Consider the following 27,393-nt stretch of genomic DNA (forward strand, 5'->3'; position numbering starts at 1 on the left):
GTAGTGTCTATCTCTTCTGTTAAGCCCTCCAAGCTGTTGCCTTCTACCAAGTTGCAACCTTCAGATAAGGAGAGTAGGACTATGGAGGGGCTTGGCAAAAAGGTTTACACTGCTGCCACTTTATCCTTTTGAACCATCAACTACCAGACTCATATGAGCAGATATGTTTTGGAACTTCTTTTCTCAGGTTTACAAAGTGGTTTCTGACCTTCCTGACTCAAAGGGAAGGCTTCTGCCCTTTACCTGCTGGGTTCTACTTCTCAAGTTGCTCACCAGTGTATTAAATGCTTCTACAATGCAGCTGATGCCTCCTGCAGGGCTGCTATCTTTGGTTCAGGTATGAAACGTTACTCTTTTATTTTGTCTTCATGCTTTGCCTGATGATTTTAAAGCCTAACTATTGGATGCTTCTTTGAGTAATAAAAATCTGTCTGATGATGTTAGTTTTCATGCTTCCTCAACTGTTGGGTTCAGAACCGATCCTCGGATCTTACTCAGCCACTTCTACTAGCTCATGGATCACTGAAAGCTCTCAAGCTCTTCCCTTTCCCATAATGCCCTCGTGTCTAACATACCCCAGATCTCATTTGCTGTCTTAGAGTTCAGGGATTGTCGCTGTTTTGGCTCTTGAGTCAGTACATTTTTTTCTGGAATTACAGTGAATTTGATAGCTTTTTATCAACGTATACTTTGTATACATATTTTATATCTCTTTTTATATTTCCTAATCTTTGTAGTGTTTTCTCCCTTTTTCCTTTGAAGTACTTGTGTACCTTTCTTTAAGTTACCTTTATTGCTAGTTCTTATTGTACCTTTGGGTACTCCTATCCTTACCATACTTGGTAAATTTCTGTATGGTTATTTAGTTAAAAAAATCTTTATCTTTATTCTACGGCTTTTTGCCCTTTTGGTTGTTGGTTATTTTTGTAGTTTCTGTATCTTTTACCTTTATTTAAAATGTCAGAGAAACCCTTGAGTTTCAAGAAATGTTCGGTCTGTGGTCACAAAATTCCACTGTCAGACGCACATTCTAAATGCATCAGTTGCCTAGGTACATCACAGCTCAATGCAAACTATGAAATTTGTAAGGGTTTGAACCCTAGGGCTGTCATAGACTGCAAAAGTAATCTTATTCTGAGACACTTGCTGCCCTCTAAATCTTCTGCTTCACCAGCACCTTCTGGGGGTCATCCCCTTGAGAAGTCTGAGAAGAAAGACTTTATAAAATGTTCTCCAGAGCTCTTCCTCAGTTCCGAGTATGGAATTCCAGTGAAAATATCTAAATCTTTCAATCCAGAGATTCAAAAAGAAAATTCCCCTTGGGATCCGATCACCACTCTTGGGTCTGGATCCTATCACGTCTAGGCTGCCATCTTCCTTCTTGGAGCGTTTTCTGAGACACCACTATTCAAGGCCCTCCTCCACAGAAAAGTTTAATTGAAGCCGACGTGGACAGGATGATCATGAAGTTCCTCTCAATGCAGATTCAAATGGAGTTCTCCTGGCTCCGACCCAGTCGGGTCCAGAGACCTAAGTTAGTAACCACCCCAACTCTTCTCCATCCTAACTTGTGGTATCAGAGTTGTCAGATCTGAAGGTTACAGAGTCGTCCACATCGGATCCGAAGATACTAGTATCTTCAACTCCGATGACATCTCTGAATGTACCGGCTCTGAGTGCCTCAGAGCTGGATGACTCTGAGTCATAGCACTGGTGCCTGATCCGAGGTGCTGGAGACAACTCTGAAGCTGCTAGAGCCGTCTCTTCCCCTTGGAGTTTCGGCATTACACAGCTCAGCTCTGACTTCCTCTTTGAGTGCCCTGCCTTCGTGGAGGAGCGAGCTTGCGGCCCTTAAGCATGTGTTTTGAGAGCCATCTTTTTCCTTTTCTCCAAGGCATTCAGCATTCAAGGTAGTGGTGAGAGCTTTCTCTATCCCTAGACCTCAAATTTCTCCACCTTCTTCAACTCTGACCACCCTAACCCATTCATCTCTGAGTCTTGAGCCTCAATCTTCCTTACCACAGGGACAGTCAGCCGAAGCTAGCCACTAAGATACCATTCAGGGTATACTGAATTCTTCTCCAGAACATCGTACCAAATAAGTTTCCAGAAAGAGAAAGTTCAAAAGGAGGAAGCTAGACTCTCCTTAAGAGTCAGTTACTGAAGATACTGACTTTGATGAAGGGGTAGGGTCCCCAAGATTACCACTCGACATCTCATTTGGAGACATTCTGGAACTTTTAAGCAAAAGGGGTGGTTGGTCTCTCCACAACCCTTCCTAAGAGGAGTTGTTATTCCAGGAGGCTTCTGGTGTTGACCCGTCTACCTCCTGGGTGACAGCCTGCAGATGAGCTGATTGATTTGGTCTCTCAGTGGGCGTGGAAGGAGCCTGATACTATTGAACCAATACCCAAGAGAGCAGACAAGATCCTGGTACCACGTAAAAACAGAATCCACTGGAGCAAAGGAGTACCATTAATACCATGGTCATAGCAGCAGCCACCAAGAAGGAGATATCAGAACAAAGTTCTTCTGTCCTCCCTCCTAACAGGAAGTCTAGGGCGTTGGACAGATTTGGGAAGCGTGTTTTATGCTTCAGTGACCTTTGCCCTTCAATCACTTAACCATCTGGCACATTTCATTAGACTCCAGAGGGATTTGATTAAAGAACTTACCAACTCCCTCTCTGGGAGCATATCCTTCAAGACAGAGAGCTCTGTTGCCTCGCAGTTGGCTATTCTTCACTCCATTTCCAATTCATCTATGAGGCTCGTCTCTCATGCAGCAGAAGGTACCTCACAGGTGGCGGGTTCAGGTATTTCCATTAGGAAGCATGCCTGTATGCACTTGTGTGACCTTGCCAGAACCCTTCAGAGCTTCCTTTCTCAATGATTCCTTTGACGGAAGTTCCCTGTTTGGCCCCAAGGTGAATGAAGCACTGTCCAGCTATGAGCAGGAAGGTAAAACCCTGTCTGCGGTGGGCATAAGTTTTTATAAGTTAAATAAGTTTTTCAACTCCACAACAAATTTTTCTAGGAATCAATGAGGAGGTTGGAAGATGTGGTTCAGGAAATCCCAGGGTCCCTTCCAAGATCTACGTGGGGATAATTCCCCCAAAGACGGAGGGAGGAGGACTCTAATGGAACACGCCACCCTTGCAGCAGAACTAAGGATCGAGAAATTCCTTCTCTGATGGATCCTATCAGCTCTCCTGAATGGAGGCCCAACTGTCCATCTCTGGAGGCGGTCAGGGGTCATTTGTCCCTGAACCAGAGAGCCTGGTTACAAATTACAAAGGATACGTGGGTGCAGAGACTTATATTCAGAGGTTATATCATACCATTTTTGCATCCACCTCCTCTGGTTTCAAAAAACATCCCCAATGTTCCTCCCAGTCAGAGGGAAGCAGCAACACCAGAAATAAACAAGCTGCTAGAAAAAGTCATCCAAGTGACCCCCTTGACCAGAAAAAGCCCAGAACTTACTCTAGATTCATTTTAATACCAAAGAAAACAGGAGACTAGGTCAGTCAGTTCAATATACAAGTTCCAGATGGTCACGGTTCAGTCTATTCTGCCTTTTCTGCATCAGGATTATTGCATGTGCTCAGCAGATCTTCAGGATGCATGCTATCATATCAAAATGAACAGATACTCCAGGGGATATCTGCGCTTAAGGATGGCATCAAGTCTTTACCAGTTCAGAGTAATGCTCTTTGGTCTCACCACAGTCCACCAGCATGTTATCCAAGTGTATGGCATTAGTGACAGCTCACTTGAGGCTGCAAGTATTCCGAGTGTTTCTGTATCTAGATGGCTGTCTCATTACTGCTCTGACCAGACATCAACTGATACAAGCCAGAGATTATGTACTCTAAATATGGTCCCTTCTAGTATTTCAATCAATTACAAAAATCTCATCTGGAACCAACTCCGATATTAGAATTCATTGGTGGTGCTTTCAACATGATCACGCAAACAACATGTAGTCCTCTGGCAAGAGTTCAGAATATTTAGTTCCAGGAAAATCATCCAAAACTCTTCTGTCTCAGCTTGATTAATCCTTCAGGTTTTAGGCCGCATGTCGGTGGCAATCATCCTAGCACCATTGTCGTGGTACTATATGAGAGTACATCAGTGGACATTGGCTACTTAATGGTCCATTCTTTACCACCCTCTGTCCAGTCAGATAAAGAATGCTCAGGCTTGCAGAAAATATCTCCTATGGTGGATACATTCAAGACAAGTGAAGTGTGTGAAGGTAGTTCCTTTGTTGTTCCCCAACCCAAGGCCATAGTGACCATGGATGCCATCCAAATATGGTTGGGGAGCACTTCCTAGGAAGGACAGTCCAAGGCACATGGTTCCCCTGAAGAGGCTAACATGCATATCAATATCCTGGAGATGAGAACTGTCCCCTTAACATTGCAGGCTTTCCACGAATCTCTCCCCACCGAGACTATTAAGATTCAAACAGACAGTTTGTCAGTGGTCTGGTACATCAACAAACCGGGGAAACTAGATCTTACCCTTGTGGCAAGAAGCTTTAAGAATGTATCAATGGGCAATTTCATCCAGTTGATTTCTGATAGCAATGCACATTCTGGGGAAGCTAAACATGATTGCAGACAAGTTAAGCAGATCTATTCTAATGCCTCATGAATGATCTCTCAACATGAAAGTGGCAGAGGGGATTTTCCGTTGATGGGGTCAATCGTGCTGCAACCTTTTTGAATCCCCTCTCAACAAGTGTAACAGGTTCTTTGCCCTCATCCCCCCAATCGTGGTGTCACTGAGAGATGCTCTACTTCATGATTGGCCCATCAGTCTCCTTTATGCTTATATCCCCTGATGGGTCTACCTCGACCCATTGAATTTACGTTTCTATGAATTGTAATTCAGCGACCCCTTTTGCGCGAAAGTGCATTTTTTCGAAAATGTACTTTCGTGAAAAAGCAATTAATCGAACAGCAACGGAGGTTGTTGCTTAGATTGCGACACAGTGAGGAAAAGGGAATATTCCCTTTTCCCCACTATAGTGCGATCTCGGAGTGAGAATATATAATTAGCGGGGGTGTCCCCTGCATAAATGTGGTTAGTGTTGTGTTAGTGTTTTTGCGTGTGTGTTTTTTGTTTTGTTTTGTTTTGTTTTCACTTAGTTTCTTTTCCGCGAAAGTGCATTTTTGAAAAAATGCACTTTTGGGAAACAGGGGTCGCGAAATTACATTTCGTAGAAACGTAATTTCGTTCATTGAAATTAGACCCCCCCCCCCCCCCGATACCCCTCATCCCCAAATTTCTTCAGAAAGCATAAGAACACAGTAATCATTATTGACCTAGTCAGATTTGGTTTCCCTTTCTTCACCCCCCCTTGGATCCTGGATTCAACTCCTGACCTTCTGTCTCATCCGACAGACTCGATTCATCCAGACCTTCTGGCTCTGAAATTGACTGCATGGTTTCTCCACTTCCACGGATTGCTAGACAGCCTAGCCTCTCCTCCCTAGTCCATCATATTATTTTACGATCTCACAAAGCTTCCACCAGAATACTTTGCAAAAGTAAATGGAAAAGATTTATATTTTGAGCACAACAGAATTGATTATATCCCTTTTCTGCTCCTATCTCTAAAGTTTTGGAATTTCTAGCATCAATCTTCAGTGAAAGAGCTAGTTCTTCTGCCGTTAAAGTCCAGTTAGCTACCATCTCCACATTTCATATTGGAATAAATAATTCATTAGCATCATCCAAAGTTTGTCTAGCCTTTCTAAGAGGAACAGTTTTCCTTAGGCCTGCTATTAAAATCCTACCCACCCCCTTGGGATTTAAATGTAGTATTGCAAGCTCTAACCCAGTCCCCATTAGAATCTTCAGCTTAACATAGAAAACTATATTTTTAGTAGCATTTACCCCTGCCAAAAGGTTTCTGAATTGCAGATCTTGTCTTTTAAGCCGCTTACTTGATTTTTTCATAAAGATAGCGTATCCTTAAGAACCAGTCCTTCCTTTCTTCCTGAGGTGGTGTCAGAATCTAATTTGACTCAAACTGTCAACCTACCAGTCCTCTTTCCAATTTGTTCAGATAAAGGAGAATGTATGTTACACCTTCAGACATTCACAGACAAATACCTTTTTACTTGCACAGAATGAAAGATTTTAGAAAACCGAACAACTGTTTGTACATTTTTCGGATTCAAAATTGGGCAAATCAGTCTCTAAAGTAACATTAGCTAAATGGTTGGTTGATTGTGTTGCCTTTGTTCATAATACATATGGCACGTCTTTACCCAAATCACCAAGAGCACATTGTACATGATCTAAAATGGTTACTTCAGCTTTTTTATCCAGAGCTTCTCTAGATGATGTTTGTGCAGCAGCAACTTGGGTAATTTCTCATACTTTTATTGCTCATAACAAACTAGATTTGGTCTCTAGGGAAAGAGCAACATTTAGTTCAATGGTACTTGGGAATATCCTTCCGTAGAGTCTTTCCAGGGTTTAGATAGCTGTGGATTCTGTCCCAAGAGTTGAGGAATGAATAAAAATTGATGTAAGCAGATAAATGTTATGTACTCACCATAACATTCTGTCTCTGTTGTCCATTTTCATTCTTCCTCAACTGCCATCCCAACAACCTCTTCTTAGCCACTCTTTTGGAAGGATGTAAGATGCCAAGGAACCTTGTTCTTTACTTTGATTCTCCATTTTTGCTTGTTATCTTAACATTTGTATTCCCCTGCAATGCTAAGCTGTCCAGTATTAAGTGATTTTTCAGGCAGTTTACATTCCCTCGAAACACAATTTAGTGGCAGTCTCTTTGAGAAGGTCCAGCACAAAAGCTCACGAATGGATGCTTCACAGAGATGTGTTCCTCAACATTGTCCATCGGTGGAATATTCCTCAGGTAGAGATTTTTATGTGTACACTGATCAGATAGCTTCCTCTATTCTGTTACAGAGACCCACATCTTCTGGCTTGGAAAGTGAGCACCCTGTCTTTTCCGTGGAAGGGGATGTTTCTGTACATCTTCCCTCCCCTTCCTTTGTTACCTTGTTGTTTCTGAACCTGTGAGTCTTGCACAAGATCCGTCAAAACTCACCAGTAATCTTGCTGATGACTCCCTTTTGGCCCAGACAGCATTGATTCCCACTTGTTTCTCACTTGGCCAGGAGCAATCACCACAAGTTACCCAACAGGGTGAGTCGTCTCACACTGAACAAGGAGTCTCTTATCCATCCTCACTTGCCTACTCTTTAACTGATGTTGTAGGTGATAGGGTTTTGATCCCTTTCAGGCACCTCTTTTCTGAGGACATGCTTCAGGGTCTGCATGAGGCCAGGAAACCCACCACCAGAAAATCATATATCTGTAAATGGAAAAGATTTTCTTTCTGATCCCTCTCTCACCATCTGGATTTGCCTGTCTGTAGAGGTTCCTCTGGTTCTTTCTTACTTGTGTGTTCTGCTTCATGCTAGGGTTAGCATATTCTTCATTTATGGCTCACCTGTCTGCAATTGCTGCTTGTTTGCCTTTGACTTCTCCTGTGATCTCTAGATTTGAGATCAAGCATTTTTTTAAAGGCATCCTCCATATCAGGCCTCTCAGGAAGACTGTTTTGCCTTTCTGGGACCTCAGATTTGTACTTATAAAATTGACTTGTGCTCCTTTTGAACCTGCTTTTTCAGCTTCCTTACAACATTGTTCTTGGAAGACTGTTCTTCCTTTGGCTCTCAATTCAGTCAAATGGCTGAACTTAGGCTCTCATGGCTGTTCCTCCTTTGTTAGTTTTCCACAGACAGGATCTCTTCATACTAACCCTTCTTTTATGCTCAATGTGGTCAATGAGTTGTCCCTTAATTGATATGTTCAGCTGCCTTCCTTTTTTCTTCTCCACAATCTGCCAGTGAAAAGGTTCTTCACACCTTAGATTTGCATAAACAGCTCAGATATTATTTGGATAAATCTAAAGTTATTTGCAAATTAGAGCAGCTTGTTGTTTCTTTTCATCCCAGGCCTTTGAATTTGGCTATTTCTAAGCAAATCATCTATTCCTGGATTTCTAAGGCCATTTCTTTTTGTTATTCTTTTCATGGTAAATATCTTTCTTCATCAAAGTCTCATTTTACCAAGGTTGTTGCCTCCTCTAGTGTTTTTTTCAAGGGGCAGGATACCAGTTCTAGCACCGAGGCTTCTAATTGGTCCTGTTTCATTCTTTCACTAAATATTGCAAGTTAGATGTTATTTCCAGAGGCAGAGCTAGCTTTATCAGGGCTATCTTGCATGCATTTCTGGAAGGCTCTTCTGTGCCATCCTTCTCCCAGGCTTCCTCTTGAGCTTTTGTACTGTCCCTTCAGTTACGAATACTGCAACAGTGATATGAAAGACCATAGTACACTTGTGTAAAATCTTACCATAAAAGTAGATGTCCTTCTGTTCACTGTAGCAGTATTCATTCCCTCCATCCTGCCCCCTCTGTTCTAGCATGTTTGCTCTTGCCTTCCTGACCGAGGAGCTTTTCTCATCTCCTTCTGGATGCACATGTTTTCCCTTGTCCCTAAAGACATTCTTTTCCTCCTGGGGCTTTTCCAGTTCTGAGTGTCTACGTCACCTTTATGCCCTATGCCTTGTGTGAGGAATGTACATGTAATGTACAACGCCTATAAGTTCTAAAGGCTTTTTATACTGTCTGGATGTTGGGCTATCCTTGACAGGAGATCTCTTAGGTTATAAATACTGCAACAATGATGAGAAGGACATCTACTGTTATGTTAAGATTTTGCATAATTATACTTTCTGCTTTAATAAATTGCTAGTTTAATATTTAAAAGTTTATTGAATTTGTTTACAGACAGAGACCAAGTAACAACTTCCTATCCAGTGTATACATTGAAAACAAAATTAACATGTGGAAACATAACACCATTTTAATGAATAATGTCAAAATCTCATTTAACAGCCTACATATCTATTTGCAAAAGTCAAACTTCACTAAAAACTGTCCTAAAATTAACCAATATTATGGTGAAACACAGAATCACCCAGAATGAAAGGTGAGCCAAGTTTAAGTGGCCTTCTTCATAAGTTAATACATGGGACTAGCTAGATTGAGTTGTAGCAACATCGCTGTTTACTCCTATCGCCCATAGTCTTCCTACATCTTGATCTATAAACTGAATCCATTAAAGCCATTTATTTAAAATCTCTGATGTTTAGGTGCAGCTATTCTCATTTGAGCCTCTGGCAGCTCATCTACGTGAGTTTTAAGTTTTAAATTTCTCTTGTACCAGGCACTTCCAGAACATGTATAGCCAGTTACCTGTCTGACTTGAATCCTTTTGCTTTATCATTTTCTTCCCACCTAACTTTCACACTTCCACAAGAATACCATCTTTTGCTGAACACTTCCCTGTTGATTAATTGTACATCAGCATTTGTGTTATCTCTTCCTGCCTTGGATATTAATTATTAGGTCTCATTTTCCTATAATATTGGCATAGTTAAGTCTTCTATAAATATTTCCATTTGTCTTTTTTTTTTTTACCTTTTCACTTGCTTTGTGAAAGTCAAATAGCCCTGTAGGGCCTCTGGTTATTTTTCTTGTCACAGACACCTTTTTTTTATCCATAAGTCATTCTAATAGTTTTTGTGCTCTTGAGTTATCAGAAGTACTTGCTTTACAGCAACTGTTCTAAACTCAAGTATATTATACAAATACTCTTAGTTTCTCTTTATCACTTCACAATTGGTCCTCTTCTTGTTCTATAAGATTTCCCTGTGTGTGCAGTATTTTAACCTTTGATAACCTCTTCTAAACAATTTATATTACTTATTTTCCATTTCTCTTTCATAGGTTCGTAGGTTGGTACTAGGGTATTGGCCCTAGGGCCTATACTAGCCTAGCCATAAAAATTCCCTGGATATTTCTTCTCACAATATTTACTTCCCTGGACCCCTGTCTAGCAGGGCGACTGACATGATCCCCGGGGTGAATTTCCTATCTCCCATCCAGTCATCAAGGTTCCTTTTGAAGAGGGCCAAGGAGGCGCTCTGCTTGACATGTATGGGCAGTCTATTCCAGAGTATGGGGGGGGTCAGGAACCTATCCCTCCAGCATGTTTTGTTTATTGTGATGACGAGGTTTAGATCCCTGCAGTGTGTGGCTCTGAGGGATTGGGATTTCTTTAAGTGGAGCATGTCCAACAGCTCAGGGTTTGACATGGCCTTGTATGTTAAGCAGAGATCGCCTCTGTGTAGACGATATGCCACAGAGTATAGCTGGAGTTTTTTTTAGATGTTCAGCATATGGCATCTGCTTTAGGCTTGTGATTCTTTTAGTGAGGTATTTCTGTGGCCTTTCCAGCAGTTGCAGATGTCTTGTGAGGTACATACCAAACGGGGCATTATACTCTATAATGGGTCTAATGAGGGATGAGTAAGTGGGACAATGACCTCCGTTTTTCTGGATGAAAAGCCCTTAGTGATGAGGTGTGCTACATAGAAGGATTTCCTGACTGTTGTGGCAATGTGGTTATCGAAGGTGAGACCACTGTCCACCTGTGTCCCTATGTCTCATCACACTTTCGATGTTTAGTGTACTGCCACCTATGTGCTAATTCATGGGTACATGTTTTTTTTCCACAGGGGATAACTGTACATTTCTTGGCATTAAGCTTGAGCCCATGGCTCTGGCACCAGGCATCTGTTTCTGTAAGGCCCTTTTGTAGAATATCCACATCATTTGGGGATTCGATAATGGCTCCCAGTTTGCAGTCATCTGCGAACTTTGTTAGCCAGAGTCCCTTAGTGTTGGCCTGTACTTCAGAGAAGTAGATGCCAAACAAGAGTGGTCCCAGGACTGAACCATGAGGTACTCCACTTGTCACTTGTCTGGAGCTGGATTTGGAGTCGGCTACTTTTACAGTCTGGGTTCTGTCAGCAAGCCAGTTGGCAACCCATCGAGTGATGTAGGGATTTATACCCAGCTTAGTAAGTTTGCCTATGATTCCAGAGTGGGGGGTGGTGTTGAAGGCCTTGGCGAGGTCCAGATAGGCTGTGTGGATCGCCTTACCCTCGTCCACGGCTCTGGAGACTGATTCGAAGAAGTCAATCGGGTTCAGGAGACAAGATCGGCCCTTCACGAACCCAAACTGGGTGGGGTCCAGTGTTTGAAGGTTGCCAATGTCTTTGTTTATAAGTTCCATGATAATGCATTCCATGCCCTTGCAGATCAGGCTCGAAAGACTGATGGGACGGTAGTTCCCGGGATCCAAGGTGGATCCCCCCTTGTGGAGTGGGATAAATGTAGCTGTGCACCACTCAGTGGGCACAAAGCCTGAGGTGAGGCTGTGATTAAACATGACACTTAGGTGAGGTGCCAGTTCATTTTGTAGTTCTAGTGCACAGCCTGGGATGTCATCTGGTCCCATGGATGCTGTATTCTTAGCATTGGATAGTGCGGTTTCTACCTGTGTGGCCGTGATTACCGGAATTTGGCAATCTTTTGGTATTGAGATGGGCCATTCAGGGGGTGAGAGTGGGGTAAAGTTGGCACTAAATCGATCTGCCAGGATATTGGCAATATCCTAGGGATCAGTATATTTAATGCCATTCTGTTGTAGCTCAGAACAGATCTGAGCATTGCCATTTAGATTCTTGTTTCTGCAATATATTGAATTTCATTTTCTTTGTATCCTGATCCTAGCTATCCCTTCTGAAGAAATGTTAATAGTTTCCACTACCCATTCTTTGAATTCCTTTCCATTTAACAGATAAGTAGCAAGGTGTCAGTGTGCCACTTTTAAATGGAAACATTGCATCATTATCTTAGTCTTTATTGGTGAATGATCTGAAGTAATTATTGGATGTGTCTTAAAGCTTTCAATTAAAGACCCATGCTCCTATAAAATATGATTTCTGTACTGTCTGACTCAATATGATTTCTGTACTGTCTGACTCAGTTATTGTACCTTCGGTAATAATATGTAAACTCTGCTTGGGTTCCTGCTAGTATGTGGTCATATTCTCTTCCAAATATTCTTGTATATTTCTTCAGAAATATACCTTCATTTGTTATATTTCACCTTCTAGGTCTCCTTGATAAACCCTCATGATTTCAGATCAGGTTCTAGTTCCATCCATGAATAATAATCCCTTCTGACAGATAATTATGTCTCTAATAATTCTCTTAAGCTCCTTAATAGTAATTGTAAGTGTAGTATGAACGCATGCCATTGTAACACTCCTTCCCTGCCAGCAGGCTGTTATTGCCACAAATCTACCAGTGTCTTTTTTTTTCCGCCGCTTTTGTCATTGAAGCCCCCTTCACAATCGGTATTAGTATTTTTTCCTTTGTCCCTGATACTCTGCTAAATATCCATTCTGAAACTTTCTTTGCCAAATCCACACACTCATCTTTATCTAAGAGTATCTCCTGTAACATTATTTACACCTTACACTTCTTAATATAATTCAAAAACTTTGCTTTTTGTCCATGTATACAGTGTTGTGTATCCTCCATGATGTAATTGGTAAAGGTAGTCTTTCTAATAAGAGGCTATTACGTTCACATAGTTTTCATTACAGTATTCTTTAAATATATATTATAACTTGTAACTTACATGCACACATTTATGTTCAGCAGGCTGTCATATGTAGCAGCTTCTCTTATCTGTGAAACCTATATCACATTTTTCTTAAAAGTTTCCTTCAATGTAAACTAAAAAAGGAAACAAAAAAAAATATGTACCTTCTCATTTTTAACCCCAGCCCCTTTTAACTCCCAGTAAATGCACTCAATTATGTGCACTTTCCCAAAAGGAAAGCTACACCTCCATGTAGAGGCAGTTGCCTCAAATTGACAACTACACCCACAAGCTTTACCTGTTCTAAAGTTGGGTTTAATCAAGCTGGGAGCATGTTAAAGTCTGTTTCCACTTGCACCAATACCGTCTTTTTTTCTCTCATCCCTGTTTAATGCCCGGGATATAAAAAAATAACTTGCATGATCTCCATTAACTAATTCTTAGCCTTACAAAACCATTAACTAATTCTTAGCCTTACAAAAAGTGCCCTGGCTACCCTTAAATAAACTAGATTGTGCACATTTGCATTTTACAGAGACATGCTAAATTCTGATAGGAATGCATCTACTTGTAAAAAGTATTCCCTTCAACATGTCAGACTTCATGTATTTTCACTGAAATGCTTGCCATTTCCACCTTTAAGTACTAATTATAGTGTTCAAAGTTCAATCATTTCCTGATTAATTGCCTGCATGACAGACCATCTCCAGCTGTGGCGCTTTGCTGTTAGAGAGAAAAAAAAACAGTTAATAATTCTACAAATGCATGAAATAGCTTTTTTCAAATGTGGGAAACTTATTTGACATGCTTAAACTTTCTAGTCTGCTCAGCAAAAGGAATAAAACATTTTCTTGTTGTCTGCAACACAAACCAAGATATAGGTCTGCACTTCCAACTGTATAATTCCAAAGGAAACCACCATAATATAATTCACACACATGATCAGTTCAGTTCCACATTCTGCTCCTAGCAGCCCAATATCACAGTACTATGCACTTATACCCAGTCTTTATTGTGTTTCATTATAAACCCTAGGTATCTAGTATTCAAGAAAGGTGTCTTCTTGCTTTACATGACTGGCATTAACAGCAGTAACTGCTAAGACTCCCCACCTCACATTTAAAATACCTCTGCATGTTGTACAGAACTACTTCAGAATGCTGCATGCAATTTACGTCAAGTAACTTATTATGCACACATTAGTAAGCAAAAGTAATTTTTGCCTGCTCACGTCTTCAGTCCCTTTATTATGCGTTTTAACATTAATGACAAAGTGGGAATTTTGGTTTAGAGTCCTCCCACCAATGTAACACTGTCCACAAACCTCCAATCTTTTTAGACACTTCTTGTAGAAGTAATTTCTTGTATCCAAACTGCATTATATGGAAATGACAGTTTACACATTTTTATATTTATTTTCTTTCACATTATTGCTGGTCATCTTCCTCATTATCTTGACTACCCAGTACTCGTCTATGGTTCAAGTTCAAAGCAGTTCTGATTTTTCTAATTAACTCCTCGTCTTTTTTCTGTCATTCAATCATTTTCTTTTAGAACAGTGGAATATGTTTCACTGGCAAATTTTCACTTTGGGCTTTATCATCATCAGAGTAATGAAACCAGTGCCTCATTCAGTTTGCTGGCTTAGTCTTTGCTGAGTAAACTTCGTCCTCTTCAGCTCGTTGTCTATCCAAAAATGTATTTGACCTAGGAAACAAATTGTGGGCACTGCAAAGAACACTTTTGTTTAACATAGAACATCAAAACAATACTAATTTCACAAAGTTTAATCATACTGTAACTTAGGAATGGGGTCCATTCCTGTCATGGCATTAGAAGCCCAAAAGACTTGGAGAAAGTAATCTGAAAAAAATAAATAAATAAAAACAACTAGATATAGTAATTTGAATCTCATGGTTTGTGATGTACCCTTTCAGTTAACAAATCCTGGGGTGGAATGCCAGTCCATGTACTTTTTTCCTACTGTTTTTTGGAACAGTTTTTCTTGAGAAGCCTCATCTTTAGCCAGTCTATCCTTTAAGTCAACCTATGATCTCTGCAGTTTCATCATCTCATTTGAATAGCTTCTTAAAGCTATAGCAATTCTTTCCAGTCTTTTGTCATTTAACCTTTTTTATTCCTCTTGTTTTTAACTTATTTTTAAACACCTTTGAAAGCATTTGATTTATTTTCCCTCTAAGTTACTGGCAGCCATCTCCTCTACCAAAGCTGAAACCTGAACTGCTTTTTGCTGAACAGCTGCAGGACTCTTTTCCTGATTTTTTTCTTTCTTTTTCCAGATTTCTTCTTTGACATTCAGGCAATATAGTGACTAGCCAGTAACTGAATTTCACCCTGTCAGCTTTCACTGGCTCCTTTACTCCTCTTTTCTTTTTCACAGTGGGAGAAAATTTATATGGGTTAATAAGTCTTGAAATACTATGAGGTGGATGGTTTCAAAGCTTTATTAATTGAATGGGAAAACTTTAGATATTGATTTGGAGTGGTTACCTAGATATGGTCTTGCACAAATTTTGTAGTACATATAGACTGAATAGAATGTTCCCAGAAATTAATCTTATGTTAGAGATGTCAGGACAATATATTTGGCCATTTTAGAGTTTAAAATCATTTAAGAAGGGTTTGGAGAGTCTTGCAGGATGTGCTTGGTGGTACATATAATTTGCATGCAGAGTATTTTGCTGGGATTTGACAGATGAATATATTCAACTAAAAATTAAAAGGGAATTTTAACTGTTATGACATTTGCAAGAAAAGGCAGCATCTAGGAAAACTGATGTTTCTCTCTCTTATGAGAATGGAGAGAAGCACATTGCAAAGAAATTATCATGGAATAAGTATCTCAATGGCTGCCTTAATTAATGCATAATTATAAAATTAATGAGTAAATAGTTAAATGAGGCACAGGAATGAACTTGAGGAATAGATTTTCAGGGAATACCTTTGGTTGTAATTTAATTGTATCATATTATTTGGCTGTATCTCAGCCTTCCAGTGACAAATATTTTCATTAGGTGTACACTAGTTAATCAAAGACATGCATTTGACAAAATTATGTTCCTTATGATTATTTTGAGGAGTATATGTAGACTAGGGCTTGGGTGATCAAGCATTTACAAGATGAATCCGTCTGTTAGGGCTATAGATGCCAGACCAGAGGTGAATTTCTGATTCTGTATCCACTGGTCCAAGTTGCACTTAAATTTAGTTAGGAAAGAACTCTGCTTCATGTGGATAGGAAGCATGTTCCAGAGAAGGGGGTAATCTGTGGAACACATACCTGTCCTTCCAACATTTCCTGTTGATATTGCAAGCTAGGTTTTAATTCCAAGATTGGGTAATTCTGATGCCATATGTTTTGTGGATATTCAGAAGGTCAGTCAGAGAATAGACTGACCTCAATAGTCTGTAGGAGACCAATTACAAGAATAGGGCTTTGAGGCAATCCACATAGGACAGGTTGTTTATACCCTGTAAGCTTTTTGTGAGAGACCTCTGTGGACGTTCCAGTTGTTGCATGTGCTTGGTGAGGTACATACTGAAGGGAAGTTGTTTTCAATGATTGGTCTAATGAGGGCTGAATACAGAGGAATAATTATTTCCTTTGACTTAGTTACCATGCATTTGCTTATAACTTGTGCAATATAATATGATTTTCTTACTGTCATACACACATGATGGTCAAAGTTTGGGATTTACCTTTATAATCAGAATTTTTTTTTTTTTGTCTAATAGTAGAGTGATGTGTTAAATTTATTAATATGTTATATTCCTGTCAGTTGTTAAATGTACTTAAAACAATTTTATGGCTTGGTGGTGTTCTAGCATCAGACTGAAAATGAGGACATTTTGAGCATTGAATGTTGACATTTTAATAGCTGTTCCTTATAATATACCTATTACGATTGGAAGAAGATTCTATAACATGGGGTGATGGGGACTCAAACCCCCTTAATAAGACTGAGTTTTGTGATTTTTTTAATTATTGTTGACTTAACAGTATTCATAAAGATCTGACAAAAAAGAAAAAGTAAATTGGTGCATAACTAATGTATCATCTCACTGTCTAATCAGACAAGCCAAACAGATGTTTGATCCTCTAGCTGACATATAACCAAAGGGAATATGGCTGCATAACTAATTAATTGGATTCTGCAGACAGCACACTACAAAAGGAGCAACTTCAGGTGCTGCATGCTTTAAAGGAGTTTTCCTTTAGGGTATTTTTGCTGTAACGATTTGCACAAAAATCAGAAAACGTCATTAAATGTGATAGCTTACACATCTAGTACAGGGTCAGAGAAGATTTTGGCAGAGCTGCCTTCCAAGGCCTCCTTTTATAATACTCATCCTCCGTAGCCTAAGTGTTATTGAATAATTTGGATAACACAAGGAACTGCTGAGATTGCCTTAAAATTAGCTGTTTCTTACTATAGCTCCAGGTCTTAAACAGTATTTCATTCAGCAGGAAATGCTCTGCTTTTACCCCGCTAAATATGAAGAAGTTACTTGTTAGACATTAGCCCTCTGTCCTTGTCAAGGATTTCTGGCATAAAATATTTACTAGGTGAAATTTCTCTGCAGACTTCTGTTGGTGCCATAATTGTAGAGACTTCTGGAGCTGATCCATAAAGGCTAGAAACATGATTTTACACGAATGAGAGCTGTCCATGCTAGAGAAATGCAAAAGATGATATAAGCTTTTGGATGGGATTCTGATGAAATTCTAGATTTATTTATACAGCAGCCTTTTTAAGATAGCCTGGAGTATTTTTAACAAAAAGCTTCGTTTTATGTTCTTATAGAACTTTTTTTTTTTTTTTACAAGATGCAAAGTTCAGCTGAAAACTTTATGGAAAAATAAGTGTCATGTTTCATGAGTTTTGGATTTTACCGATTCATTTTGGTAATAAATAAAAGACCAATTTCTAATAGGGATTAGAATATGAAAAGCAATATGCTTCAGAGCAGCATTAGAATGAATTTAAGTGTTACATGCTTCAGAATAGCATTAGCATAGCTTTAAGTACCATTTTACAGGATAGCAGGAAATGCCTTCAACAAATATCTAAAGTTGAAACGAGTAGTAAGATGTGGTATCTATCCTCGAAAAAGCACAAAGTGTGGACTGTGTTCCAGGAATAACTGTTCTCATAATTGTACAAGCAGCATTCATAGTTTATTATGCACATAAAGAGATATGTATCAGCAACATTTCTTATTGGCATCATGCGTGTCTGCTAGACAGACTCTGAGTGTATGCAATACTATATCTTTAGCTAGGATATTACACATACCACATGCAGTGGGCCTCTAATCTGGTTTCACAGAATAGGCCTTAATGGCTCAAGTCAGCGTTGTGTATCTGTATAACTAATCTGGGTTCCACCGCTTTGCCTTCACTAGGAGAAGAATAACCAGGTTAAATCTGATTGTTTCATATGTGCCTCTTTTATTTTTTGGGGGTTGGAGGATGCCTGATAATTTGGTATTAGGTAGGAGCAGAGTGTTAGTGCAGAGGTTTGCACATCTTTGAGGGGTCATCTATTTCAACCTTTCAAGTAGAATAAGATGATGATGTGATACATTCTCAAACCATTTGCAGGATACAGATATCTTCATTGAGTAGATTGGCATGACGTACTTGCTCTTTTTTCTCATTTTTAGGAACACATTGGAAAACCTGTGCTGGAGAATTTTCAGGATGATTATGTTGTGGACTTGGTCCCTGTTGTAGACAGGTATGTTACCTTAAATTATAACTGTGACACTATTTTCATGATGGCTGAGGAATGAACAGTGACGCAGAATTAGTTTACTTTGAATCCTTTTAGCACCGAATGAGGTCTTGGTATTGCATCTTTCACCTCTCACTGGTATGGCTGCACACATGAGTAAAGCCACGGTGTTCTGATAATTTTTTGAGTTTATGCAACTGATTTTAGATCCCTTGCTCTCTGCCCTCCTTGTTGCATTTGCTGATAATATGTCTGCTTCTGCTAACGTCATCCTATGCTGCCAGTCTTATTTTGGATTCTCCTGTCATGATCCCTTAAAGTCTCACTCATCTGCTCTCAGTTTTCTCACATGCTGCAGTATTCTAGCTACCTTTTATTCCTTCACTTATTCATGTGTTTTACATTTAATTTAGCTGCTATTTGGTTTCGTGATGTGCCATTTTCTCAGTCCACCAAAACTATGCTTTTTTCTTTTCCTCATCTGTTCAGCACATTGTTACTTTTGCCTCTGTTTTCACTTAAGAAAAGCCTCTGGTTGGCATGCTCATTCTGACAACTACAGTTGATTTCAGGTCTGCAGGTTGTAGCCTACTACTTTTATTCCTGTTGGTCCTATTCTCTACATTCATTGCAAACTAACCTCCCATTAACAGTTAGATTTGGTGTGGAGACATTTTCATCACTCTGTGTAGGGATTTCTTTCCCATTTGGCAGATTATCATGTCAGCAGGGATAGGCTACCAAGGAATTCCAAGATGGCTGCACTCTGTAAAGCAGGTTGATTAGAGCTCTCCCAATGTGAAAAATAAAAGTGGTATAAAAGAAGGCAGTACAAGCCAACAATCTGGGTAAATGTTAAGTTACTGGTTGGTCACTACACTGCCTGCATGTCAATAAAAAAGAAATCTGGATTTCCAAGATGGCTGCAAACGGATTAATAGCTTAACTTCAGCTCTCCCAGTGTGAAAATGAGAAAGAGGAGTGCCATCAAAACTTTTTTTGGGGGTGGGGTGGGGGGGGGAGTAAAATTCTGTTACTGTCTTGTTAGTACACTGCTTGGATGCCAGAAAAAAAGAAATTTGGAAAATCTGAAAAATCAACCAAAAAAGTTAAGAGAAAACACAGTAACCACATAACACGAAATAATTAATAAACCACCAAAGGCCACGTGAATCTCCACAATAGGACTAATTTTAATATACCAAAACAAAAAAAAAAGACTTCTAGCGCCTCGGCTGTAACAGCCTTCAAGGAATAAAAACTCATTAAAAAACACATCTTGTATACATCACACAAAACAGCACTGTATGATTAGTTAGCCAGTTAAACAATCAAATATCTAAGTAGTCCTCATATAAGATCTTTGGTTGCATTCAGCATTTAACCCAAAAGCAATTAAAGTGCCAAATACCAGTATATAAATGGATTCTTTATACAGTAACTTGTGTTTTAATATTACATTTTCCCCACCTTTGTGTATAACGTATTCCAAAATTGATGCTTGTAACCCTACTGGGTTACTTTGGTGGTATAAAAAAGATGTAATGCAACTGGACTTTCACATTTAGATTTTTTAATAACACTGACATGTTCTTGTAGTCTTGTTTTAAATTACCTTTTGCTCTCCCCCACATAGAATAAATCACATGGACATTTTAGTGCATAAACAACCCCTGCTGTGTTATAGGAATACCTGTTCACTGAATTAAAAGACACTCCATTAATCGTATTAAAATATTTTACTATATACTGGCAACTTATACATCCCCGCAGTGAAAAGTGCCACAAGTTGACAAATCATGAAGCAACTTTACAGTGTATAAATGAAAACTACTGTAGACTAACATGTCCTTTAATGCTTCTACCCCGCTCATAAGAAATTAAGGGGAATTTACAAAGCTTAGTCGCAAAGTCATGAGATTGTAATAAAAAACCCCAATAGTACTTAAGATCCACTAACTGGTTACTAAATACACTATAAGTTGTAACAAAATATATATTTTTCCTATCAGTGCCATTTTCCAGCTGGCAAAATCTAATGGTATTAACAGGGACATTAGTAGAACTTCTCATATTTCTTTTACCATCTGCAGTTTCCCCAATAACTTTTTAAAGATTTTCTAACTTTACAGTCATTATATACCCTAGTTATAAACATATTCATGGTCCTCTGTACCTCCCTAAAAAAAGTCCACTTCATTATTACATCATCTTTGCAGATGCAAAAATTCTCCATACGGTAGGGCAGACATCAAATGAGGGGGTGACAACCTTGGTCATGTGAATACTGCCCTCCTCATCAAACTTTTTGTGTACGCAGGTTCTAATCACCCCAGGGTCACAACCCTTCAGTTCCAGATCTGGATAAACTGTATCTTTCCCACTTTGAAGTCCATCAAAGATCAAGCCAAATTTATTAATTTCTAATATTCAACAAATTTCAAGACTTGAACATATGAACATCAAATAATCTATATATTTGTAACACTGTACTACATATTTACTAACAAAGGCATGTTTATACAAATGTTCCAGTTCAAAAAAAAACAAACAAATTTACATACATGAGGGCAAAAGGTGCCCCCATTGTTGTACCCTGTACCTGATGATATATAATTTTATCAAATTCAAAATAATTGTTCAATAAACAAAATTGTACCCATTCAATAATATACACACCAAGAAGATTATCTCCCAAAAAAATATTGCAGAGCTTGAATTCCATGTATTTGCTTAATACTAGTATGTAAGCTCTTCACTTATAAATCTAAGTGATGCATCTCAGATGTCCACTGCAAACCAGAAATTTTAGAAAGAAAATCTGAAGTGTCTCTAATGTATGACTGAAGTTTAGAAGCAAATGGAAATAAATATTCATGAAGTAACAGCCCAATTTTATGTAAAAGAAATATTTACATGCTGACACTATCGGATGTCCTGGGGGATAGGAGAGATTTTTGTGTATCTTAGGGAGACATTAGAATGTAGCCATAGTACATCCATCAATAGCAAGTCACTTTTCAATATCATCCTTAGAAAAGTAACCCAGTCTGCACCCCTTGTATATATACTCTTCATATTGTTTCATTGCCTCCCCGTATACATCTGTCATAATTTTTCATACACATTCTCATGTTTAAGATGCTGTAAACACATTTGTAAATCTTGAGTGTAATGCATGACTCCAGTCTGATTACCTTTGTCAGCTAGTGAAGAGAAAACCGTCTCTGGGAAAGGTTTTGCAGCTGTTCAGCAAAAAGCAGTGCAAGCTTCAGCTTTGGTTCATAGGTATTTACTAGGCTAATGACAACAAGGGCCTTTTTAAGCCTAGCCATGCATCCCAAATTTCTTGACAAATTCTGATACCCTTGGTAAGTGTAAGTATGGGCTTGGGTGGTGAAACATTTACAAAAAGGGGCCTGGGAGATGAACAATTTGCAGGTTACCCATGTCCATTAGAGACATAGAGGCAAAACCAGTGATGAATTTCCTGTTCCCCATCCAGTTATCCAAGTTACACTTGAATAGGGTTAGGGAGGAACTCTGCTTCACATGGATGGAGATAGAAGGGGTAGTGTCTGGGATACATACCTGTCTCTCCAACAAGTCTGTTTATATCACAGACAAGGTTTGGAGAATTTTAGAATGTTGCTGTTTGTTTTGCGGGTATGCATGGGGTCCAGCATAGTGGGGTCTGGCAGTGTTTTGTATGCCCGGCATAGAGCTCCCATCAACAGTCTGTAGGTGACAGAATACATGGATAGAACCTTAAGTCGGTCTACTTATGCCCTGAATTTTTTTCTGTGGACATTCCAGTTGATAGGATATGCATGATTAGGTTCATACAAAAGGGGGATTGTACTCAATGATAGGTCTGATGAATGCCGAATACAGTGGAACAGTGACTTCCTTGGACCTAGATGCCTTACTTTTGTTTATAAGTTACTCAGCATAGGATGATGTCCTAACTGCTGTAGACACTTGATGGTTAAAGGCTAGATTACTGTCTTTGTGTGCCCCAAAGTCCCTGACTGCTGGGTCAGCTCTTAGGGAAGTGTTGTCAGTATGATAGTTAACAGGGTGAATGACTTCCCGAAGGATAGTATTAGGCATTTATTGTCATTTAGTTTAACTCCATGGCTCTAGTACTAGTTGTTTGTGTCAGCCCTTCCTGGAGAACATTTGTGTCAGTGGGTGAGTCAATGACACCTCCTAATTTGTAATCCTCTACAAATGAGATGGCTTCCAGTAATTCAGAGGAAAAAAATAAATTGAATACTCAAGAGATGATTAAAATAAATGAAACACTGAAGAAATGTATTAACTCAAATAACAAAAGGCTGTAAAAAATAGAAGAAGCTTGAACTAACCGCTCAAATGAATTGATAAAATTGCAGAAATCAGTGATTGAAATGAAGAACATGTTGGCTGAGTATGAGGCTTCCCAAGAAGAGTTATTTCAAAAATAGAATTGGAAGACAGAGTGTGCAGAGAAAACCTGAATTTCCTGTTGTACCAGAGAAACTGGAAGAAACGGACTATTAATTTTATATAAGCACAAATAAGCAACTGGACTGGTATTCCGCAGCTGGATTTGTTAATTGAAAGGGCACATTGTGTCCAAAACTACAAACCTGGCCATTTGAAAGCAGCCAAGACCTGTATTAGTAAAAATGAAGTCACACCATCAGAAAGATTTAATCCTGACAAAACTGTATCAGAAGAGCAAAGTATTAAAATGTGGAGACAGCAGTGTTTGTAGAAAATGATTATTCACTGTTTACCAGGCAGAAGAGAAGCAAATGTATCCCAATAATTAGGGAATGTCAAGAGGCAGGTAAGAGGTCCAAGCCACTGTATCCAGCCATATTAAGAGTATTTTCCTGGAGGATCAAAAATCATTTTTTGATACAAAACAGAATAAGGAGGAAATAAAGTTTATCCAACACAAAAAGAGAGCCAGCAAGCAGAAGGGGACTCTGCTTTTCATTCTTCCTGTTAGCAAGGTTCATAGAGAAACTTTGTGAGTGAGACCTTTTCCAGTGTTCCAAAGGAAAATGATTGAGAGTCAGAAAAAAAGCACAGGAGTTGACAAGAAGAATCAGGAGTACCTTAGACTTAAACCAGAGTCTGGTGTTGGGAGAAGCAGGATGAGCAGGAAGAAGGCCGACAGCACAGAACTTAGTGAATAAATGGGAGAATATAAAGCATCAATCACATTTGTGAAATATAGCTTTGCAAGAAAAAAGTGTCTGAAAAACATTGGACTTTTGGACTTTTGCTGACTTTATTAAACTTGTGGGTGGAATGTAAAACATAAGCCCAGCTTTGTCATTAATGTTTAGAAGGACACTAAAATGGGGGGGAAACTAACTGCAAGTAAAACAATTTATTTTCTTATTAGCATTTCTATAAAACATTTGATATAAACTGCATGTTATATATACATACACAGGTCTATTATGTTTTATCGAATGTAGCAATTACCGATTTTTCTGATACCCAGAAATTCATTCTGCAAGCATACTATACCGAGTGTAGAAAACGCCGACCAGAATTAATACCAGCACTGTCAAATGGCAATAATTACCACACACAGATTCAAGCCTGTGGTTATGCTGTAAGTAGTATATAGATATGACAGGTAATGACATAATCAATAATGTCACTGTCGTTGCACAATGTAACAATATCTGTAATAGAAATATTCCTGGATTAATCTCGACTCAGAAATGTATGCTAAATATGCAATATAAAAACATTTTAGTCCATAACTCAACTGTTAAATTATTCACCAAAGAAGATATGCTAACATGGCATGAGCTAACATCTCATACTTTTAAGGAAATATCTCCAACTAAGATCTCAATGGCGATGTCTTGTATTGTGATATATGCAGTAGTTGTAGTGGTGACTTACTGTAAGTGGGAGGGGTAAAGAGGGTGGCCTAATGGTTAAGGTGTTTGCCTTAGAAACAGAAGGTGCAGGGTTTGAGTCTCACAAGGGATAATTGGCTAGGCTTAAAATGGCTCGCAAAGGCAATTAGCGTAGTACTAATCTATGAATTGGTATGTACAAAATGTAGAAATAACTGGCATGCCTTTAATCTCCTCTAGCAAAAGTTAACAAAACATAACTAATTAGCTCCTGCTTCATTCATCTTGATAACGTAAGATGCTACATGTTAACAATTAAAGGAAATAACCCCTGACCTATGGTGACATCCCCAAATTATATACATATAAAGGTGATTTTGTTTGAAATATTCATTACAGTAGTCCCATGCATCACCCTTTAAAACTATGAGAATTTACTACACTGATGAAGGCGTGTTAAACTTACAGCCGAAACCAGTCTGTTTTGTTCTCCTATTTTATAATAATAAACTTTTCTGTCACGGTTTGCTGGCTCTGCATTTTTTGTTCTTTTCAAACTTCCTCACTTATGGGTTGCAGATCCGACTCGGCCGCATACTGTAGACTTTGGATCCAACTCTCGAGCACCTCCCTCTACCCATAACGCCCTTTTCCATCGCCTCAGATCTCGTTTGCTGCCATTTTGGTTAGAAACGGGTTCTGCTCTCAAGCATTTATGAGAAAGTTTTCTTTTGATATTATCTCGTAAAACTTTTAAAAACCTTAAACATTTCCTTAATACCTCCCTCTTAGCTGTCACTGGCATTAGGAATATGTTGGCCTTTTCTGCTAAGCTAATCTCTTTTTTTCTATTAATCTTTTAGAAGTCTTTTATACCATTGTTGGTACTTTCTTTACCTAATTTTTAATAAGGTATTTCTCCTTATTACCATAGTTGGCAACCTTGTCCTTTTTCTTTATTCTTCTCTGCTAAACAAAAAATCTTTATTGCTGTGCACTTTTTAGTTTAATTGTTAGTTTTTCCTGGCTCCCATGTCTGACAAACCTATGGGTTTTAAAAAATGCACTTCTTGTGGGCATGAGATCCCAAACTCAGATACCCAGAAGGAGTGCGTTTATTGCCTTGGTCCCAACCATTTAAATACTGCCTTTACGGTCTGCTCTACTTTTAATCCTAGAGCTGTGGCTGACAGGCATAAAAAGCTTATATTAAAAGGTTTACCTCCTGCTACTTCATCTTATGGGGCCCAAACCCCTTCAAAATCCAGTAAAGTAGCTTATTTAGAGCAGAAGTGGAAGTCTCCACCAAAGTCCCCCAGGTTTCTATCAGAGCCTAGGGAAAAAGTGAAAAAAATTATGGATCCGACCTCCATAGTCTCTTAGTCTACCCTCAGATCTGAAACTATCCTTGGATCTGAAGGTTTTAACTCCAGTAGTCATCTCTCCTTCAATGGCATCCACACTGAATCCTAAGCCTTCGGATCTGAATCCAGGTACGTCTCGTAGGACCCATACTCCTGAATAAGGCTATTTTACCCTCCTTGCCTGCACATTTGTTTCAGACTCCAAAGAAATATTCCAGGCCCCCTTTCACAGTGTCTTCTGTTTCCTCCAGAAGTTTATCACAAGTGGATGTGGATAGGATGATGCAAAAATTTCTCAGAGCTCAGATACAGATGGGGATCCTGCGAGCTCCATCCCCTACAGGATCCTTGAGTGTACACTCAAAGTCCATTCCATCTCCTTCTCCGGTCTAACCCGTGGTTTTGCAGCTGACATAGTACTACTATCTCCTGCACACTTCTTTGTTCTCCAAGAGACTAGCTGTACAGTGGTCTATTCTATATCAACCCTGTCCTTTCAAGTAAAACTCAACCCAACTTGCAAGTGACACATTCGCTGGTGGATACAATCAGATGATCTTTTTCTGGGTAGATCTTTTGTTCTACAGAACCCAGTAACCACAGTGACCATGGATGCTTCTCAACTGGGGTGGGGGTTGGGGGGGAATTTCTTGGGAAGAACTGTCCAAGGCATCTGGTCCCCCCAAGAGGCCAAGTTGCATATCAGTATCCTAGAAATAAATAAATAAGAGCAGTCCTTTTAGTGTTGCGTTAGTGATACAGGCATTTCAAGATGCTTTCCCCTTGGGGACTACTGCAGTTCAGACCGACAACATGTCTGTAGTCTGGTACATCTACAAATGAGGAGGAACCTGATCTTACCCCTTTGCCCATTCCCAAACTCTCATGGCCTGTTTGCAATCTCATTAAACCACTTTCTAATTGTATTGCACCTTCTGGGAAAACTAAAGTGCTTCCTGACTAAGCAGATCCATTCTGATGCCTCATGAGTGGTCTTTCAATCAGTCAGTACAGAATATGATCTTCAGGCATCGGGCCAACCTTGCTGCCACCTATTTGCCACTCCTCTAAACAAGTGCATCAAATACTTCACTCTGATCCACCCTCAGGGGAGTCGCCAAGAGATGCTCTTCTTCACGCTTGGTCCTCTGGTCCCCTTTATGCTTATCCTCCTCTTCCCCTAATACCAAGATTTTGGCAGAAGGCAAGCAGTCTGAAAAGCTACTAGTAATCCTCATTGTTCCCTTCTGGCCTCAATAAGTATGGTTCCCCTTTCTATGGCCTTATCCTCGCTATCCTCTATGGATACTGTAGTGTACTCAGGATCTTCTCTCTCACCCTTCAAGGAGTCAACACCTCAACATTCAGGCCTTCAAGTTAACCGTATGGTTTCTCCAATTCCAGTAATGGTTAGACAGTCCAGGCTGTCTTCCCCAGTTTGTGACATTATTTTGGCTTCTCTAAAAGATTCTTCCAAAAATGTTTATAAAAGCAAGTGGAAAAGATTCTCTATTTGGGATCAGATAAGGATATTGATCATTTTTCTGCACCAACTTTGGCTATTCTTCAATTTTTGGCAACTCTTTTCAAAGACTGTGCTAGTTTCTCTACCATTAAACTTCAATTGGCAGCAATTTCAAATTTCCACACACAGAGTAAATCTTTTTCCATAATTTCCTCTACATTGTGTAAAGCTTTTATGAAAGGCATTTTTTATTCTAAGGATCCAATAATGGATCCCTCACTGTCTTGAGATCTTACTGCAGTACTTGAAGGTTTGACACAAAACCCCTTTGAGCCTTCAGACAAATCTG

At 39.3% G+C, this 27,393-nt stretch overlaps 1 protein-coding gene across 3 annotated transcripts in view; it reads left to right on the forward strand.

The window, feature by feature from the left end:
* Positions 1-27,393, forward strand: part of FANCD2 (FA complementation group D2) — a 1,694,389-nt gene that overhangs the window by 766,471 nt on the left and 900,525 nt on the right. For all 3 annotated transcript variants that reach the window (XM_044077594.1, XM_044077597.1, XM_044077595.1), the window contains exon 22: positions 18,269-18,342. In XM_044077594.1, coding sequence (XP_043933529.1) covers positions 18,269-18,342 — 74 coding nt within the window. The remainder of the gene's footprint in view (positions 1-18,268; positions 18,343-27,393) is intronic.

This window comes from Protopterus annectens, chromosome 7.part0 (genome assembly GCF_019279795.1).
Source record: "Protopterus annectens isolate FY-2018-M chromosome 7.part0, PAN1.0, whole genome shotgun sequence".
In the NCBI taxonomy this organism is placed as follows: Eukaryota; Metazoa; Chordata; order Ceratodontiformes; family Protopteridae; genus Protopterus; species Protopterus annectens.